The sequence below is a fragment of the Benincasa hispida genome, chromosome 11 (genome assembly GCF_009727055.1).
Source record: "Benincasa hispida cultivar B227 chromosome 11, ASM972705v1, whole genome shotgun sequence".
Lineage (NCBI taxonomy): Eukaryota > Viridiplantae > Streptophyta > Magnoliopsida > Cucurbitales > Cucurbitaceae > Benincasa > Benincasa hispida.
Window position 1 is genome coordinate 44,660,927 of NC_052359.1, and position 20,972 is coordinate 44,681,898.

General features: G+C 36.9%; 1 protein-coding gene across 1 annotated transcript in view; it reads right to left on the reverse strand.

Annotated features, from left to right (window-relative positions):
- The window catches only part of LOC120091254 (syntaxin-132-like), a 34,168-nt gene extending 14,162 nt beyond the window's left edge, over nucleotides 1-20,006 (reverse strand). Inside the window, exons 1-6 of the mRNA XM_039049203.1 lie at nucleotides 19,773-20,006; nucleotides 16,881-16,991; nucleotides 16,693-16,749; nucleotides 4,263-4,311; nucleotides 1,424-1,512; nucleotides 1,188-1,261 (exon numbers count right to left, since the gene is read on the reverse strand). Coding sequence (XP_038905131.1) covers nucleotides 1,188-1,261; nucleotides 1,424-1,512; nucleotides 4,263-4,311; nucleotides 16,693-16,749; nucleotides 16,881-16,991; nucleotides 19,773-19,790 — 398 coding nt within the window. The 5' untranslated portion in view covers nucleotides 19,791-20,006. The remainder of the gene's footprint in view (nucleotides 1-1,187; nucleotides 1,262-1,423; nucleotides 1,513-4,262; nucleotides 4,312-16,692; nucleotides 16,750-16,880; nucleotides 16,992-19,772) is intronic.
- Nucleotides 20,007-20,972: the final 966 nt, after the last annotated feature.

Here is a 20,972-nt window from a genome sequence, read left to right on the forward strand (position 1 = left end):
AACAAAAGGAGAAAAAAGGAGAAGAAAAGACTGGGAAAACCATCTGTCTATTGCTTTATAACCTCCTCTCTAACCAGACCATATTGGAATTGCTTAAAGGAAATTATTTTTGGTCCATTTTCTGAAAGGACACCTTTAATAGGTCTAATACTCAAGGTCAAATATCTAGCCTGGTATTCACATCTCAAAGACAGATAAAGCTCATTTGATAATCAATTGGTTTTTAGTTTTTGGCTTTTGAAAATTGTGATTGTGTTCTCACAATTTCTTTAAAATGATTTTCATCTCATAGTTAAATTTCAAAAACAAAAACTTTCTTAAAATAATACATTTTTTAGTTTTCAAAACTTAGCTTGGATTTTGAAACATCCCTAAAAATTAACAAAACAACGAAACTCATAGGTGGAAGCTAAAAAGCACGATACGGACATGGCGACACGTCAATTTCTTAGAAAGTAGGATATGGACACACTGGGGACACATTTTTTATATAAAATATATGTCTCAATATTGATATAGTTATACTTCTTTATAGATAAAACATGTAAGTTTAATCTAAAAAAAAAAATCACTAAATACCTACAAAGTTAAGTAAATTAACGATAATTGAAATCTTTAAAGGATATTAAAAAAATTTAGTTGACTATGACTACTGGATGAAGATGTTGTCCTAATAGTTTAGGATTGATCCATATATAAGGATTCAATCTATAAGAGGATTTTCCTAATTTTTAAGTTAAATATTTTCTAGAGTCGTGTCTAAATCATGTCCAAGCTATCTTCGAAATTAAAAAAAGTATATATATTTTTTACACAATTTTTAGTTTCTCGGACGTGTCCAGAACATGTCCAAATGTATTCGTGCCTAACACAGACACTTTGCCAATAACAAGATATTTGTGCTTTTGGAAGTAATGTTAATAGTCTTAATTTTCAAAAATAAAAATCAAAGGCAAAAGCCAAATGATTATCAAATGGAGTCTAAAATATTCCTATTTAGCAGTTGAATGCACCTATTAGTTTTATCTCACCTACAAAACTTGGCCCATATGGTAATAGTAAAAACAAACACACCTTAAACTTAGTAGCTCGTAAATTTCCCTTTAATTATGATACAATTACTCAATGAACGTAGGGAACAATCATAAAAAAGAAAAAGAACTCTTCAGAGTTGGGATGTAACATACAGAGTAGTTGCTGTTCTTGATCTATCTACACCTGATCCTTTTCCACACCCGAGCCTCTGCCTATTTGCCAGATTCTGTAACAACAATACCCCAAAATTGATAAATATGGGAGGAAGGGTGCCTTAGCAATCCTTTCTTCGAAAACATGGTCATTTAGAAATTACTACTAGACAGAAAGAGTGACACAATAGATTATTGGAACATTCAAGATCAGGTGATGCAGCAAAAGGACTCACCTCTCTGTCGAGTTCTTCGACTTTGGTCTTCACAAAACGTGCAACTTTCCCAACTTCATCAACATCTTTTTCCATCCGCTGCTTGATTGCTGGAGTACAAGACACATTGGTAACTTAGATGAATAGTCATTAGAAACTACATATATAACGCATAAACTGGCCATGCAGCTGCTAAGCATAAACTAAAATTTAGATTAAAAGAAAAAATCTTGCTTTAGCTAAAAGAATCAGATAATATTGACCTTTGAAAATGAAACCAAATTATACTAGCCTCCGAAACTGATAAAGAATTTTAATAGAATGACATGCACCCATATATTTATGCAACATATAATGAAATTCTTGAGCATTTTTATTAGTTGATATGCATGGCCGTGATCTCAACATGCACAATCCACTACCATAATTCGAAAGACAGTACATAACATTTCTTGAAAGCTTGAGTAGAACTACTTCAACTAGCCTTTCTCCAGCTAAAGAATTGTACATATGCATACATATTAAAAAACCAGAGGAAGAAATAAAAGAGAAAAATGAACAAAAGAAGTGTCCTCCAAGGTTTAAACCATTACAAATTTTGAAGAGCCTCTTAAATGCCAAATAGAAGAATCTTTTAAATGTCGCTCCTCTATGTATCTTACTAAGCCATCATGCTACACTAAAAAAGTGGTATAATTGACGTATTGCTCTAGCAATATTGCATCCCATGACAAGACAAGTCAATATTCCAGGCAGTTGGGTACATGCAATAGAAACGACAATATTATGCAAAGGAATGATAGAATTGGAGGAGGTGCTTTCAAATCCCTCTTCCTTAGAAGGGGGCAAAGTCCGGTGGAAAGCTAGTTTTTTGCTGTTTTCTGAGGGGTATGTAGTTGATAATGAATAATAGAGAGGTCAAGAGATCGGGTGAGAAGGTTTAGGATCTCTTTGGGCCTTGGTCACTTGACCTTTATATAACTATGATCTTGGCCTTGTACTTTTGCATTAGTCAATTTATATAAGTTGTTTTAGGCTACTATTATTCGAGCTTGCTTTCTGTATACCTTTGTATTCATTCATTTTCTCGATGAGAGCTCAATTTCTTGCCCCAAAGAAAAGGAAAGAGAAAAACAATCTCTAAAGTTAATAAGTCTCTTTTGCATGTAAATCCCATGAGAAGAAACAACTATATGTGATAACAAGTTAGTTAACCCCCTTATTTGACCCCTCTTTTATAAAAAGATGATCACTTCCATGTTATATTTCCAAAAATGCATGAATGATGCTATTTAACATGTTTAGAATGAAACTCATTTGTTATTTAAGAAAACTTGCCCCTTACTAACGCATGATTGTTGCATCAAGGTAATATGACAGGCTGTACACTGAGACTATCGTGTTGTTATCTATGAAGCATTCGAGGGCAATCTGCTTGAACAGAAAGAAACACCAACATGCCAATGAAAGTCTTCTGAAAACAAGGTGGCCAACAAAAAGGACAAGGGACCACCTCCGGCCATGCCCAACTATACAACCTGCACGCACCTGCCTAGCAGGCTTGCTGCTGTACCTCTGTCCCCTCCAGCCGCGTGAAACATTTCCATTTGATATAAAATCAAGCCTCTCCCTCCATTTGGAGAACCAGACAAAATTTGATAGGGAAGAGAAGAAACAGGGAAACAAAGCCTAGGAAGGAACTTCAAAGACAAATCTCTCAAGGTGGAAGTGACGACTCCACCATTGTCATTCCCTCCAAGCTTCACCAACACAGTACTAAGTCCTCTCAACTTCCCAACGCAACTTCATTCCTTTCTATTGCTATTATGGCTTACATTTTCTATTTTCTATCGTTCCTTTTTACTAGCATGAACTACTACTACTTTTCTTTTTCCTTTTGACTTTTTTTTGATAAAAAGCATGAACTGACTCTCATTCAAGGCTTGACTCATGGGCCCACGGCCTTTATGTTTGTAACTCTCTCTTTAAAGTTAATTCAAAGACTTCCTTGGATCATCTTAATGTTCTTCTATTTGAGAGATCTCATTTAAGTTGTTTTCGTCCATTTGGCCAACCAACAGAAGTATTATCATATCTAGGTTCCGGAAAGGCAAACTCAAGTAGAGGAAGAATCAGCATAATTTCACTAGGTTGTTTTAAGGATAATTAAACCATTTGCAAGTGCACAGAGGGCATTGCTTAAGAAACATGGCTAACACATAGAAATATAACTAGTTGTGTCTGCAAGGTGTTGCACTGGAAAGGTAGCACAGTAGACTCCCTCAGCATAAAATCACAAAGATGAAAGAAAGTGAAGTCAATGAAAAAGTGTTAGGGATACAAGTAACATAAGGTAGCCTAGGAGTCCAGTCTTGTATCACCACCGTATAGTCAACTGCATCCATATATAGCTGCATGTGATTCTTGCATTCTTTTAATTTTTATTGCATAATCACCTCAACTATTTTGAAAAATTGGTTACCTACTTGCCTTGTGTGAGCATTGCATGGTTTATTTCATCAAACACATCTTGAGGATAGAATTCCCTAAGGACTCGAGCCTCAAATAGAAACCAATACTATTTGCTGACGCATCTACTTATACTTGGGCAAGGTACGTTTGGTGATAAAGCTTTGTGTGTTAGCGAAAATTCAGTCATTTCTTAACCTCCATTTCACCTTATTCATCCACCACACAAATTATTGCATAGTTTTGTGAACCGTCAATATGCGAGACCATTGGGTATATGCAACAGAAACCAAAAACAAGGTAATGCAAATAAGTTTCCAGAGATCACAATCAAACATAAGTTTTAAAGAAAAAGTAGGATACATGAATTATGAGTGGTTATAAAGATTACCTTTCATTGCTGGAGCTTTAGTCACAGCTTTTGACTTCTCGTGTGAATCCTGGAACCAAGTTTTGGGACAACATGCCAATAAAGGAGTATTCACGATATTATGATGAATACTAAAAACCAAAACGTTACATTTTTCATCTGTTCTTATGCTAAGGTTTCATGCAGTTTGGAAATAAACTAACATCATGATAGAAATTTATACCTCAAGGCTCTCTTTATACATTGCATTGAGTAGCATCATAATATCCCCAAAATATTCCATTTTTATATAAAAACTACAGAATTGTATACAAATGATGCCCCTGCCCCTACCACATACAAGAGAGAGAAGTGCTCAAAATAAATACTTGAGTATGCCCACTGTTGCAGTTATTAAAAAATAAATCAAAATTCACATAAAATGCAAGCCCAGAAGGCAATCCATCAAGAGCCCTGAACACGCAACTACTAATAATCCTTACTTTACTATTCAAATTCCAACCATAAAGCCCTTCTAAAAGCCAGTCCACCTTTTTAGGGAGACAAAAAAAATCCCAGCAAACAGCAAAGTAATTTCAAGCACAGAGGCAAAATCACAATGAAGAAAGAGCCCTGAAGATGCAACTATTAATCACCCTCGTTTTGTCAAATTCCAACCATATAGTCCTTCTAAAAGCCAGTCCTCCACCTTTTAGGGTGAGAAAAAGAGATGCCCAGCAAACCAGCAAAGTAATCCCAAGCATGAGAGTCAAAATTATAACGAAGAAAGAGGTGATCAAGAGAGTCACCCTCCCTTAAGCAGAGTCTGCAACCAGAGAGTGAGAGTGTCCAATCTTTTGAATTTCTTTGCAGTCTATCATCAGTATTTAGACTTCAAAACACCAAATACCAGAGGATCATCTTTAACTTTCTTGGGCTGTGATGCTTCCAAATCAAGCTAGTTAAGTCCATAACAATCTTGGTCGAGCGAAAGGAGAGCTTTTGGAAGGTTGGCCTGCTGGAATAGTTCCTCGAACCTTCTAAATTCCAACGGATCTTGTCAAGGTCATTTCTGATTTGGACTGAGCCTAATTTCTCCACTAACACCACCCAATTCTTGAATTCTTTGTCAAAAGGCAGCTTCTGAAGCCAAGATTCCAAGATTGGTTTTCATAATTCCAACAATCATGAATAGAATCTTCCTTTTTGTTTCAAGTAGCAAAAAGGTCTAGGAAGTTGCTTCAACCTCCTCTTCCATAAGCACCAGCTGGGTAAATCCTTTGAGAGTCCAGCTGGGTGATTTGGACAGCCTTCAAGGGGGTCTACACATCCTCCAAGAATCTCACCTTCCTTCCACAGCTGGTTTTGAACCTTGTGTAAACTTCTCAAAGAAAGGGTAATTTTTTTGAGATATCAACCCACATCCTATTTCCTTGTTTCTTCTTCAGCTTATTTGTCTTCCACCCAAATGGGGAGACACCATTGATGCTAATAATGACTTTCTTCCAAAAAGGCTTGTCTTCTTGTGCAAATCTCCATAGCCATTTAGTAAGAACGTATTCCGATGGGATAATTAACCCACTTCAAGACCGCCAATGGAAATAGGAAGAGCAATCCACTTCCATTTGACTGAGTTGCAACCAGGTTTATAAGAACCTCCACTCTGAATGAATTCCTTAACGATTTTCTCCCTCTTTTTTATCACTAACTTAGGAGCCTTTAAGAGCAAAAGTTAATAAACGGGCTAAATATTGAGGATGGATTAGGCAAGAGTCACCCTCCCACCTTTGGAGAGGAGGAGGCATCTCCAAATATCTAGCTTAGTGTTAATTTTCTCAATCAATGGGTCCCAAAATGAAGGTAGTTTAAAGGCAGCACTTCTACTTGGCAATTGAAATTATCCGCCCAAGCCCTAACTTCCTCATTGGCCGTGTCAATCCTAATCAGCGAGGTCTTTAACGATTTAGTGATAAGCCCAAGCCTTCCATAAAGAGATTCAATTTATCCCACCACTTCTTTAGGACGGGGGCTTCATTGGGGCAAAAAACTATCGTGTCATCGGCATATTGCAACATAGAAACTTCATCCTTATCATTCCTACCACATAAACCTTCCAGAACTTTCTTATCCAGGCAGAAATGAACAATGTGGCTAAAGGCATCATCCACAATCACGAATAGGAAAGAGGACAAGGAATCATCTTGCTTTAAGCCTCTTACTACTATGGATTTACCTCTAGGTCTACCATTAACCAAAGAATCTTGTTTAGGAATTCTCACTTTACTTTGTCATAGCCTTCTCTAAATCAAGTCTCAACAAAAGCCCTGTTCTTTAGAAGAGCTTTTCAATCTTCGATTGTTTTCAAGGCAACAAGGATGGCATCTAGAGTTTGACCTCCTTGAATAAAAGCGGATTGACCTAAGGTGCAGAGAATCGGTATCAGATACGTATCTGATACTGATACGTCCAGATACGTGTCAGATACGTGAAATGGAGTATCTGATTTTTTTTTTTTTTTCTTAATTTCGGATACGCGTATCCCCTTCAAGATACGTGAAGGGGATACGGCAAGCTAAAATTTGTTAATTTTTCCTCTTTAGCCCAATATCCCATTAACCCAGAAATAATCCACTTACTACTTAGTTTTCTATTTTTATTAATATAATTATTAAAAACAAAAGTCTAAAATCAAATTCCTAAAACAAAAGTAAAAGTTAAAACTAAAACTAAAAAAAAAAAGTAAAAAAAAAAACCCTAAAAGCTAAAACTAAGAGTCAACTGTAAACTTAAACTCTCAAATTCTCATCTCATCTGTTGTTTGACGGGCAACAGCAGTCGGCACTCAAGTTCCTTCCAGTCCAATTCTTCTTCTTCCCTTCGTCTTCGACTCTTCCTCTTCACTTCACCAGTTGGTCCAGTTCACTTCTTCTTCTTCAGTTCTTCTTCATCAACCCAACCACCGACGACGACTTCGACCGCTCCAGCCAGCAGAGTCCAGATTCGTCTCAGGTCAGCCCAGACGACAACGACTTCATCTCGTTCGTTTAGTGCATCATCAACTCACTATGGATACCATAAACGTTCGTTCTTCCTTAATCCTTCTGTTCATGTTTTGATTTCCATTTCTTTTTTAAGTTTTCAACTTTTCATTTTCAATCTCTGAAATTTCCATTTCTTTTGGATTGAATCTTTGATTTTAGGTGTTTAATTTTAATTTTTAACAGTAGTAAGTTTCCTTTGGTCTGAAATCTGAATCTTTGATTTTAATTTTTAGGTGTTTAATTTTAATTTTTAACAGTAGTAAGTTAAAATTTAATTTTCCATTTCCATTTCTTCTCAGTTCTTGTTTATACTGGCACTATTCTTGTTTAAATGGCATCTTCATCAAGCCAAAGTCAATCATCAAATCCTTCCATAAACTCATCCTCTTCCATTGTTGAAGATGATACAAAACCTCTTTGGAAATATGTGACCAAAATTCAAAAATTAGGCGAAGGGGTGGAAATTTCTTTTGGCAATGTAACCTTTGTAATATTTCAAAGAGGAGCTCTTATACACGGGTTAGAGCTCATTTATTGAAGATAAGTGGTCAAGGAATTGGACCTTGTTTCAAAGTCACTTCTTCCATTTTGAGTGAAATGCAAAAATTGGAAGAAGTAAAGACTCGGCTAGAAAAAAAAGGTCCAAAGAATGTTCCCTTACCACCTCCAGTCATAACAATTAGTGGTGTTAATGTTAGTAATTCTCCTATTACAAGCAAATTGGACTTTGAGAAGAAGAGAAAGTATAGTAGTAGTGATGCAAGTGCAATTGAAAAATCATTCAACAATGCATCACGAGACCAATTACATTCATAATTGCCAGAATGTTTTATTCCGTTGATTTGCCATTTCATTTAGCGAGAAATCCACACTTTAGAGGAGCATTTTCTTATGCAGCAAATCATTTGTTGTCAGGATATTTGCCTCCTGGATATAATAATATGTTGAGGACGACTCTTCTTCAAGGAGAAAAGACAAATATTGAGCGGTTATTAATTTCAATTCGAGATGGATGGCGTACTAAAGGGGTGAGTATTGTGAGTGATGGATGGAGTGACTCACAAAGGAGGCCTTTGATCAATTTTATGGCAATTTCAGAACGACAACCTATGTTTCTAAAGTCAATGGATTGTTCTGGAAAGACAAGTATTTCATTGCAAATTTGATTAAAGAAGTTATTAATGAAGTTGGGCATGAGTAAGTGATTCAAGTGATAACTGACAATGCTCCTAATTACAAAGCTGCAAGACAAATTATCGAATCACAATTTCCCATGATTGTATGGACACCATGTGTAGTGCATACCTTGAACCTTGCTTTGAAGAATATATGTGCTGCTAAAAATGTTGAAAACAACCAACTTGTGTATAAGGAGTGCAGTTGGATCTCTGATAATGCTAGTGAAGTCATGTTTGTGAAAAATTTTATTATGAATCATTCGATGCAGCTTGCCATGTTTAATGAATTTGTATATCTGAAATTTCTTTCTGTGGCTGAAACACGCTTTGCATTTAGTATCATCATGCTTAAGAGGTTTAAACTTATTACAAGTGGTTTACAAGCCATGGTCATCAGTGATAAATGGGCAAATTATAGGGAAGATGATGTGGTAAAGGCAAGGCGTGTGAAGGATTTGGTGCTTAACGACTTATGGTGGGACAAAATTGATTATATTCTTGCCTTCACTATACCTATCTATGACATGATTAGAGCTTGTGATACAGATGCACCTTGTCTACATTTGGTGTATGATATGTGGGATGAAATGATTGTAAAGGTGAAGGCAACTATTTATAAGCATGAAGGATCTGAACCTAGTGACTTTTCCTCTTTTTATGACGTGGTTTATAATATTCTCATTGATTGCTAGAATAAAAACAATACTCCACTTCATTGTTTAGCACACTCCTTGAATCTGAGGTACTTAATTACACTATCTTGTTTATCTTTTCTTTATATATATATATATATTATCTATATTATATTCTAACCTGAATCTATTTTAGGTACTATAGTGAAGAATGGCTTTTAGAGTCCCCTAATCGAGTGGCCCCACACCAAGATATCGAACTATCTCGAGAGAGGATGAAGTATTTTAAGAAATATTTTAGTGACCTTGAGGATCGTGCAAAAGTGAACATAGAGTTTGCAAACTTTTCTACCAAATCTAAAGATTTCAGTGACCCTGATTCCATATCTCAAAGATGTATAATTGATCCTATAAGTTGGTGGGCCACTCATGGTGTCTATGCCCCAATGCTTCAACCAATTGCATTGAAAGTACTCAGGCAACCTTCTTCCTCTTCCTGTTGTGAGAGAAATTGGAGCACATACTCTTTTATTCTCTCTCTCAAAAGGAACAAGTTGACACCTCAACGTGCAGAAGATTTGGTATATATTCACAGCAATCTATGCCTTTTGTCAAGGGGTACTCCAGAATATTCAAGAGGAGAGACTAAAGCATGGGACATTGCTGGAGATAGTTTTGATTCTTTTGAAGATGTTGGTATGTTGGAAGTAGCCAATTTATCTTTAGATGAACCAGAGTTAGAGGCTGATGTTTTGGGAGATCATGGTGTTGGTGAAAGTGATAATGATGTTGATGATGATGATGTTATGGTGATTTAAGATTTGAGTGTTTCAAGTTTTTCTATTTTCTAGTCTTTATGTTACTAATTTGGTTTATACTAAGAACTTTGTGGTAGGACAAAGTGATAATATTTCAAGTTTCTTTAGTTTGTCTTTGTACTAAGAACTTTTATGTTATTAATTTGATATCTTATGTTTTGGACTACATTTTAGTATCTTTCTTTATGGTTAAATTTATATATATGAAAAAATAAAAATAAAAATGACGTATCCTTAGACGTATCCATATCTTAGTTTTTTAGAAATTAACGAATTGTCGTATCTGATCGTATCCGTATTGGTGTCTATGCTTCTTAGGGATTGACAAGTCACAAATGGTGTAGGGAAGCACTTCTTTCAATTTTTCACAAGGACCTTTGCAATCACCTTCTAAAGAGAGGAAATCAGACTTATGGGCCTAAAGTCTCCAACTTTGGAGGCTTTCTTCTTTTTAGGAATCAAACAATACTTCTACAATACCGAGCTTCAAGAAGTTCCAACATTTTCTATAGAATTCCCCTGTCATACTATTGAGGCATGGGGATTCAAGCCTGCCAATCTTGTGGATGGCTTTGAAGATTGCCTCCTCACTAAAAGGTCTTTCTAATCTCGATCTTCCCTGAGTCGATCCGAACCCAGTCAATCCCATTAATTATAAACTGAGAGCCCTCATCAATCATGTAAACTTTCTTACAGAAGTGTAGAATCTCTTCTATAATTTCTTCCTCCGTCAATAGGAGTATTTCAACCTCACTTACAAGAGTATGCATGCTCTATTTTTCATGGCCGAGGCCCACTTTAACCACTTGATTTTGTCTTTTTGGCTCATCAATCTCCATTCACTCAAAGTTAACTCAAGAATATAAGCTTTCAGTCACTCCTAAGATGCATCTGGATGGTTCCTGTTAAATCAATTTGCTCAATTTGATGGATGAGATTTGTTCTCTATCAAAGACATTCCCAAAAGTTCCTTTATTCCATCTCCGTACACTTTGTTTCAAGATTTTGAGCTATTTCATGAACCGAAAGCCTGTCCATCCATTCAGAATTTGTTCGGCCCACCACTCCTCTATTTTTCCCTAAAATTTGGATCCTCCAACTAGATGTTTTCAAATCTAAAGGGACAGGGACCATCTAAACACCCCATATATAAAGCTAACAAAAAGTGATCTGGGTTTGGTGTAGTCTTTCCAATCTATAATCCTTAAAGGTCGCAACCAAATTCCTTGAAAGTAAGAATCTATCCATCCTCAAAGCCGCCACTCGTTCACCCATTCTAGCCTAGGGAAAGGCAACATTAACCATGGGACGGTCAATCAAGTTTTTTTTAGTACAATTGGGGAACAGGGATTCGAATCACAAACCCATTGGTCACTAACACATTTGTATGCTGGTTAAGCTAGTTAAGCTATGTTCGCTTTGGTAGAAGGGGCCATCAGGTTATTCTCTAAAGTATAATGATTGAACTTTTTCAAACATCTATTGGTTCTGGTATCATTTAGCCTCTTATCTATCTAACCATGTTGAAATCACTTGCCAAGCACAATCAGCCTTGACATAGCCACGCCAAGTCATTAAGTTCCCACCAAAAGTCCTTTCTACCATACATAGAGCTCGATTCATAAACCCCTGCCACCCATCCTTCCACATGCCCATGAAATCTACAATCAAAGAAAGAACCCTGTCTAATCAACAACATCTATACAGTTCTCTATCCATATCATGAGAATTCCACCAGCCGAGCAAATTGCATCTAAAGCTAGCCAACCCATCTGTCTTGAGATCGAAATTTCACCAACCTCTAATCAAGGTAGTCAGTCCTCATTTCCTACAAAGTGACTATGCCCAAATTAGCTTTACTCGGAAGATCTTTGATGACATGCAGAAACGCATGTTATCTTAGGCCTTTTATTTAGAATTATAAAGGCTGTTAAGCAAAATATGCGGCAATTATGTTAGGAATTCATGAGAAAATGAGTTTGCGTTGATCAGCATGATGAATCTCGGCTAACCCACTATTATGCATCATTATGCGTTCAATGGTCTATTTTTGTAGCTAACGCAGGAAGTGGACGCAAACGCGGAAACCGGACTATCGCATAGACAACCGCATGCGGAAAAACTCTCCATCGCAAAGGCGAACGCGTTCGATCAACGCATGGGTGTTGCAGTAATCAGCCGTATGCGTCCATCACATGGGAGTTGCGCTCGTCAAGCGATTGCGGTCATCGTGGCGAAGTTGCGATATTAAGCGAATACGGTCACTAAACGATTGTAGCTACACGATAACGCATAATAGAGGAATTAACACAAGGTTGGTGGAATGAACGCATCAACGTACATCTTGGAAAAATCAAAAGCTGATGTTGACATTTCACCTACCACGCCGTTAGCCGCAGAGATTCAGAAAGGACTAATGCGCCGTGAATGTCAGAATCAGAGCAGTCCATTAATGCTGTCGGCGATCCAAGCTCTATATAAAGAAGCCGATGAGTAGAATTTCAACTCATCCAGGGTTTTCCCCTGCGATCCAGATTAATGCGTGAGAAGAAAGCTTGAGAGTCCTTCATCTCCTTCCTCCATTCCGAGTGACGACCGGAGCCTTCGATCGGAGCTAGATCTCGGGAGAGTCAGCTCCACCGCCCATCCATAGCACCACCGGCAGCCTTGACTTGTATTACATTTTGTGATTAAGGAATTAATACATTATATGTTCAATGCATTTCTGTGTTTCCTTCGATTCCATCTCCATCTTCTTTACTTAGCAACTCTTAACTTTCATTGCATCACTTAGTGAGATTGCTAGAGTATCGCACACTTAGTCATGTGGATTAGAGATATGAAGCATGTAGCAAACCACCGAGAGGTGTGCATTGAGTGAGTGTGTGAGAAAACCTTATTTGCTTAGTGTGAAGCTAACACAGCGCTTGTCTATGAGTAAAGTCCGCAACAACTAACTACCCGGGAGGGTAAGTGGTTGGTCGCATTAAGTAATGTAAGTTAGTGTTCACTAGAGATAGGAATAATCTTGCATCAGCCAAGTTTTTGTGGTTAACTTGTCTTATGTATGCGTCCACTGTACCTTTAGAGCTACTCGGGAGAGTCTAAAGAAAGAACCTAAGACTCAAGAGAGCTAGATTAGAATTGATGCTCGGAAGAGCTAGATTAGATTTGCATAAGCAAGAATGGAGACTTAGGAATAAACTCTGTTTGCCATCACACAGTGTATGCACCCTACGGATAGGATATTGCATGCGTCCAGGAAGTAGGATATGGTGGAGACATGCGGCCATCATGCTCATGCGGCGAGAGCACGTGAGCGGGTTATAGGGGTTTAGGCTGGCATAGGCTTATCGACACTATCGTATATACATCGCATACGTCCTAGAATTAGGCTCAAGTGTGTGTAGCATGATCGCATAGCTTGTGTTGGCTGAGGTTGCCCTTGAGGTCAAGCTTAGGGTTGCGATGAATACGTCCTCACATTTTATCTGTTTTCCCATTCATTTGTTTCATGTCAAGAGTTGTCGTGTTTCTACCTCTCATTCATATTCTCATTGCATTGTCTGTTAGTTAGGAGTAGGAGTAGTGTTAGCTTAGCAACCCCTCCATCATTCTTTTATTCAACCGTCGCATGCACATTACCACATTCATCTAGCTACAAGTCCCTGAGTTCGACCTCGGATCACCCGAAAAACTTGCGTTCGCGTTATACTTGATGTGAGCGTAAGAAAACTTGTGACAGGACGCATGGTCATCGCATACATTTGTTAACCCAAAGTCATTCAAATGCATGACCACGATGCATGATAATCAACACATACATTAAGGACATGCATCGCATATTGCGTCCACGGAATTTTAGTTGTTGAGTAATTGACATCTAATTTCCCATCATCAATCTTTAACAAGAGCTCTTTTATAGGCAATCCCTCAAGCCCCTCACCTTCCAGAGATGATCTTTGTAACGTCATCTCATTGGCCCTTTCATCACTACCCTTTACTCCAATGTTGCCCTTTAACTCCATTTCCGCATTTTCTTCCTCTGTTTCATTTTCCCACGTTCTAAGGAGGATAAATGCATTGACGCTAGTCATAAATGCATGTCTAATAGCTAAAAACCGTTGCATAATCTGCAATTTCATATTGTGATTGCCAAGTAGCTAGAATTGAATCATGTATGTGCCTTTGCTGGTTACTCCAGGATTCATATTTGCATGACCAATTTAGGAATAAAAAGAAGTCATTAATTAAATTCAGCTATCCAATTGATTGATTGTCATGGCATAGTATAAAGATCATCTTTGGAAGGTGAGGGGCTTCAGGGATTGCCTATAAAAGAGCTCTTGTTAAAGATCTTCTGAGTAAAGCTAATTTGGGCATAGTCATTTTGTAGGAAATAAGGATTGACTATCTTGATTAGAGGTTGGTGAAATTTCGATTTCAAGACAGATGGATTGGCTAGCTTTAGATGCAATTTGCTCGGCTGGTGGAATTCTCACGATGTGGAAAGAGAACTAAATAGATGTCGATTCGATAGGGTTCTTTCCCTGTCTCGATTGATTGTAGATTTCATGGGCATGTGGAAGGATTGGTGACAAGGACTGCTCTATGTATGCACAGGAATTTCCTTTAGAATTGGCACGAAGACAAGGGAGGTGTTCACTCAATTAATTGGCAAAAGGTACAGCTCCTTACTGCTGAAGGAGGCCTCAATTTGATTGAACTGAAAAAGAGAAACAAGAGTCTCTTAGCCAAGTGGATTTGGAGACATCATATTGAGGAAGATGCCCTTTGGAGAATCCTAATTGATATTAAAAATGGTCTCTCTCTAACCACAGCAGTCGGTTTCGATTGGCTAAAAGTTCATGGAAGTACATTGCTAGGCAGAGCGACCTCATTCACAATAATACAAATCACATTGTTAGCAACGATGAATGTACATCTTTTTTAATGTCACTTGGGTTGGCTCCACACCACTCAAGGACGCCTTTCCTAGACTTCATGCTCTCTCAATGAAAAAAGAAGCTACCATAGCCCAATGTTGGAACAATAGCTATGAAGCGTGGGACCTTGGTCTTAGAAGAAACCTCATTGATAGTGAGATTATTGAATGGTCTGTCTTATCCACTCATCTTGTGCCACCCAACAGCCATACAGTAAAGGATTCGTGGAGATGGATCCTTGATAAATCTGCCAAGTTCACCACAAAATCTCCCTCAATTCATCTTGCATCAAATGGTAATGTACGAATGCTGCACTTTATAAAAATATTTGGAAAGGCCCTATTCCAAAAAAAATCCAGTTCTTTTTATGGGAAGTCGGCCATGGAAGCATCAATACAGCTGCCATCCTCATCAAAACGGCCCCATGGATCATGTTTGCTCCTAATTGGTGTGTTCTTTGCCACCGTAGCTATGAAACCATTATGCACAAGCTGGTGTATTGTGATTTTGCTAGCGATTTTTGGGGAAAAATCCTTACATACTTCAATTATCCTATGGTGTTTCCCAACAACCTAACCACTCTCTTGAATATGACGCTCATTGGTCATCCTTTCAAGAATGAGAAAGCAACTCTATGGACCTTCATCATCAAAGTCTTCTTTTGGCTTGTTTGGAATGAATGTAACCATCGCATATTCGAACAAAAAAAAATGAAGGGTTTTCCACAATTCTTGGATCTCCTTTTGTATACATCTTCAACTTGGTGTAAATTCACTCCTTTCTTTTGTGATTACGACCTTACATCTTCCATTACACATTCGAATAGCATTATGTAACTCTTCACGGCATCTTTTGCCCTTTTGTAATTTCATACTATCAACAAAATTATGATTCATATTTCTCATAAAAAAAAATTGTCATGGTATAGTACCCTTTGAGCGTAATGCAAATGTTAGATTTACATGGAACACCATCGTGCCCAGTAGGTCGGCATTTAGTTTAATTGAGGCACTAGTCTTAATTAATAATTGGTCAATCGTTTAGCTTTTCCAATAAGTTGACTTTTCGAATAAGTTGCCTTAGTTGAGTATGTCGTTCGTGTGCTTGCATTTCAAATAGCTTTATTTTGAGTTCCTATGATCAAATTACAATTGGATTAATCTATTCTTCTAGAGCATTTAGTGAGATCGCTCTTTTATTCTTTACTTTTCTTGCCTTTATCCTACAGTCTTCTATTTCATTTCCAAACCACTCCCCCCCCCCACCTCTTTAACCTGAAAATTAGCTTGCGACAAACTATCACTAGGCACTCGAAAATTAGCTCGCAAGAAACTATCACTAGGCTCCCTGTGGTTTGACCGAGTCCCGCTAAATACTACAAAAATTTAGCTTTAGATCAGTTTGGGACTCTGTTTCAAACGTTTGGAGTTTCGGGGGCTCGACACAGAGAAGTGGGAGCGTTGCTTGAGGAGTCCCTTCTCAACCTGCTCGGAGGGGAGAAGGGTCGATTTCTTTGGCTTGCAAGGGTGTGTGCTATTTTGTGGGCAGTGGGGGTGTGCAGAACAATAGGGTTTTTAGAGGTCCGGAGAGGTATCCTTGTAAGATTTGGTCCCTTGTACATTATCATGTTTCTTTGTGGGCTTCTAATTCGAAGACTTTTTGTAATTATTCTATATGTATTATTTTGCATAGTTGGAGTCCCTTTTGTGGAGGGTTTCCCACCTTTTCATGGACTGGTTTTTTGTTGCTTTTGTATTCTTTCATTTTTTTCTTAATGAAAATGGTTTTTTCATAATAATAATAATACTAATAACAACAACAAATATTGCCAAAAGGTAGAATAATAGACATTCATACCTGGAGCTTTCTCAATAGCCTATCCAGCTTCTCATTCTGTTTTTCAATTTCTTGGACCTGGAAAAGATGAAAGAACACAAGTACAACATATCCACTTTAACTGTTGAGTTATTGAAAACATTCTTATATAGCAACATCAAAATTACTATTTGCTCAACAATAAGAGGCAAAAGAGATTATTCAAATACCTTTTTAAAGAAATCCTCCAAGCCATCCCCTCCACTTGCCGGAACATTTGACCCTAGCTCAATGTCTCCACCTCTAGAAGGTTGACGACCCCGAGGGATCTCAAAGGAATCCTGCAAAACATTATCAAGTTCAGTTAATGAAAGTGTAGATTCATTCCTTCTTTGCAAAATATTTTATCTTTGTTCAGTTTAGATTTTAATAGCTAATTTCCTTGTTTGTATTTTGGTCATTTATAAATTAATTCAAAATCTCTCCCAAAACCGCAAAAAGTTATAACTTTGATTTAACAGGTACATCTGATTAGAGGATAAAGTAAATATATCCTAAAATGAAAATGATAAAGTAAATACATCCTAAAATGAAATAAATGATGAGATACAATATCAAAGCATCAGTGAAGGATAAAATATCATAGTAAAATAAAAATTCCACTGGGAAGCTCAAACACATCCTCGTACTTAAGTCCTCAGTTAACTTTCATTTTATACTGAACTTTCCCATAATTGATTCATCCTAAAATGAAAACGATAAAGTAAATACATCCTAAAATGAAATAAATGTTGAGATACAATATGAAAGCATCAGTGAAGGATAAAATATCATAGCAAAATAAAAATTCCACTGGGAAGCTCAAACACATCCTCGTACTTAAGTCTTCAGCTAACTTTCATTTTATACTGAACTTTCCCATAATTGATTCATCCTAAAATGAGAAGGATAAGGTAAATACATCCTAAAATGAAATAAATGTTGAGATACAATATCAAATCATCAATGAAGGATAAAATATCATAGCAAAATAAAAATTCCACTGTGAAGCTCAAACATATCCTTTTACTTAAGTCTTCAGTTAACTTTCATTTTATACTGAACTTTCCCATAATTGATTCAGCACAATGATGCATCAGAGACCAATGAAGCAAACAAGAAAGTGCTCCAATTGAAATAAATAATAAAAGAATTAAAGAACCAAAATCCTCAAAAAGGATGCACCAACTAGGAACTAAACATTTAGTTAAATCCTACACCCCTTCCCACCTCCAGATCTGTTTTTCCCCAAGAAATGAGTAACACTTTTCATTGATTTAAAGAAAACTAGATGGACATGGAAAACCAAAATAAGTAAGCCAAAGAGAAATCTCAAGCCCGAAAGAGCAAATAATTCCTCTTTGTTTCAAACTACCCACTTTGAACAACCCACTCGGATAAAGGGCGACGAAACCTAAAAGAGAAAGAATGGGAGCTTCCTGACCAAACAACAATCTCAGAAGCCAAATGATTTTTAAAGGAATACAAGTGGTAAAGACAAGGAAATAAAGAGCAAAGAGGTCTATTTCCCACCTAGTGATCTTCCCAAAAGTACATATGTACCCTACACAATGAACCAAATGAGCAAACGAAGGAAGCTCTTAGAAATTGCCTTCTAAGTTTCAAATAGAGCTAAGAACCTAACTCAACCAAATTTGCTAACAATGATCCTATGCCATAGAGAGCTGATTTAAGGGAGAAACGCCAAAGCCATTTAGCTAACACCACCTTGTTATGAGCCTTCAAGTTCCCAACTTCTAACAACACCTTGTCAAGCTCTTTGTTTGGCAAGTCTTACTTGGCCGCCTAAACACATTGGATCTGCTTACGAGGATGTTGCTTCTGTTAGTGGGACTTTCTGTTGTATTCTTTGTTGGAAGGCAGAGGAAAACCTAAATCACCTTCTCTGGAGGTGTGAGTTCTCAAGATCAGTTTGAAACCGAACCCCCGCAGGGAGGGAAAAAAAGAAAAAAAGTTCCATCCTGAAATCAGATTTTGAAAGGAGCTAAGCATTGTATCCTGAACCTGTTTCTTCACTCTTGCTTGGCTGGGAACAAAAAGCTGAGATAATGGTAACTAGAACCAAGAAGCAACCATTAGCACTTAGACTTTCAGATTTTTCTCCTTCACCATCCCCATATAGACAACAACAGACAAAGAATTGGAAATGGAGACAATAATTAATCAAGCAAGTTCATTATAGAAAGTTTCCATGATGATGCAAGGTATTAAACGATCCACTCATGCGACCATGCTATTCTAAGCTCTTGCCCCGAACTGAAAATGGGTATCTTATGGAAGAATTCCTTTTACTCAATTCTAAACTAAAATCAACGGGCAATTCTTGATAAACTTTTGAGAATCAAAATACTGACACTCCTGATGACCACATAATGTGGTTAACCAGCAGAACCAACGGCTACATTGGACACACTGGATAAAGGATAATGTCACACCAAAAACATCCAATCATTTTCTGCGCCCTTTGGTTCAGTCCAAAAGCTCTCAATTATATGTCCTGACCTAGCCATCTAATTTTTATCATACAGAATCGTCCAAATAAATCAGTGTACGAACAATACGAAATTTTTTTGTGAAAGGAGAAGTGAGGAGTCAACAAACACATAGTAACAAGTCAAAAATCACTTCTAGCAACAGAGAAATTGGAAATTAAGTAGCGAACTAAAGAGCTACGATGTCATCGTCTCCTTTCCCTAACCAGTAGATAAACAAAAGATAACAGGGTAGTTGGTCGCCAGAGATAGAATTATGTTTTGCCAAGCCCTCGAGCAGTGTCTAGAATACACAAATTGAACTCGCCCATAAGCTCCACAAGCTCTAAACTATACTTAGCAACCACAAGCGAAATTCAACCAAAAACACGTCTAATTCCTTTATCTTGTAAAGAAAAGCAAAGTGGATCGAACAAATCGGAAAAGCGAAACGAAGCTTGGATCAAATTCAAGACGAAACCCACAAATCAAACCTTCCAAAATCATCGAGCAAAAAGAAAACAATCTGTAAAACAACAAAATTCAATACAAAGAAAAAGAAATTGAAAAATTGGGCAGGGGAGAAATTACCGAAAGAAGATCGTTCATTATGAAAGCGAGCTCGGAAGTCAGGCGGAGAAATGTGTGAGAATGAAAGCTCCAAGAGGGAAAGAAATGGCTACAGGAACAGAGCTTTCAATGCTCCTGAAACAGAGAGAATCCGACGTAGAGGTTCAAAACTTGGAACAGCAACAGAGAGAGAGAGAGAGCGACAGATCAGAGACAGAGCGGAAGCGAAGGTCCTTCCCCTTTTAATATACATTCTTTTTTTCTTCTTTACAAATGAAATTATAAATATAGATATTTTATTATATGATTATAATAATTGAATATTATAAAAATCGGATAATAGTGAAAAATGGTTCAAGCTCAAGGAAGTCAATAATCAATATACGATTTTCTTATCAAGTAAGTCATCTTTACGTATTAATTAAACTATGTTTTTTGGTAACTGAATTGACTAAAGTAACCTTCCCGCTGTTTTCGCTTTTACCGAAATTAAATTTAATGGGGGAGTTCCAATTGGGACTCTTAGTCTCTTCTTTCTTATAATGCCTTTAATTAAAATGTAGGAAAAAAAACATCCTTTGTATCCTCAGTTTTAAAGAATAGGTACATTTAGTCAATATATTGACTCTTTTGATCTTGAATTATTGAGAATCAGTTTATTCCCCTTAAAAAAAACTTTTAAATTTAATATTGAATAAAATCGTGGATGTTAAATTATTAATATGACAAAGTGACATGGAAAATATTTTCCTTTTTTTCTCTCTCTTGTTGTTGTATCTCCTCATAAATTATAAAGCCAGATTGTAAGGATAATTTTTGAAGAGATGATCTTCATTGCAATAAACACAAGTAAGAGTAGAGACTTTATTTAATGCGAAAAAAGGGGTCAGATTCCCCATAGTTAAATTCTTCAACTTTCTAGACAATAAGCCTCTCCTCAGGAGGGTTATCAGTTTTGGTTCTAAAAAGATGATAGAAATAGGTAACCTCATATCTTAAGGACAAGAGTGTATACCTACACTTTTGGCTTGCTTTTGACATTTTTTTGGACAATATATGGGGTAAAAGAATAAAATATCTGACTTCAAGATTGATAATACAAATACTATACCAGTCGAATAATGCTCTTTTTAGCTTTTTGACTTATAGTTAAACATGGAAATTTTGAGCTAATTACATGCTTCAAACTTTCATAAACATATGTTAGATCCTACTTAAGAA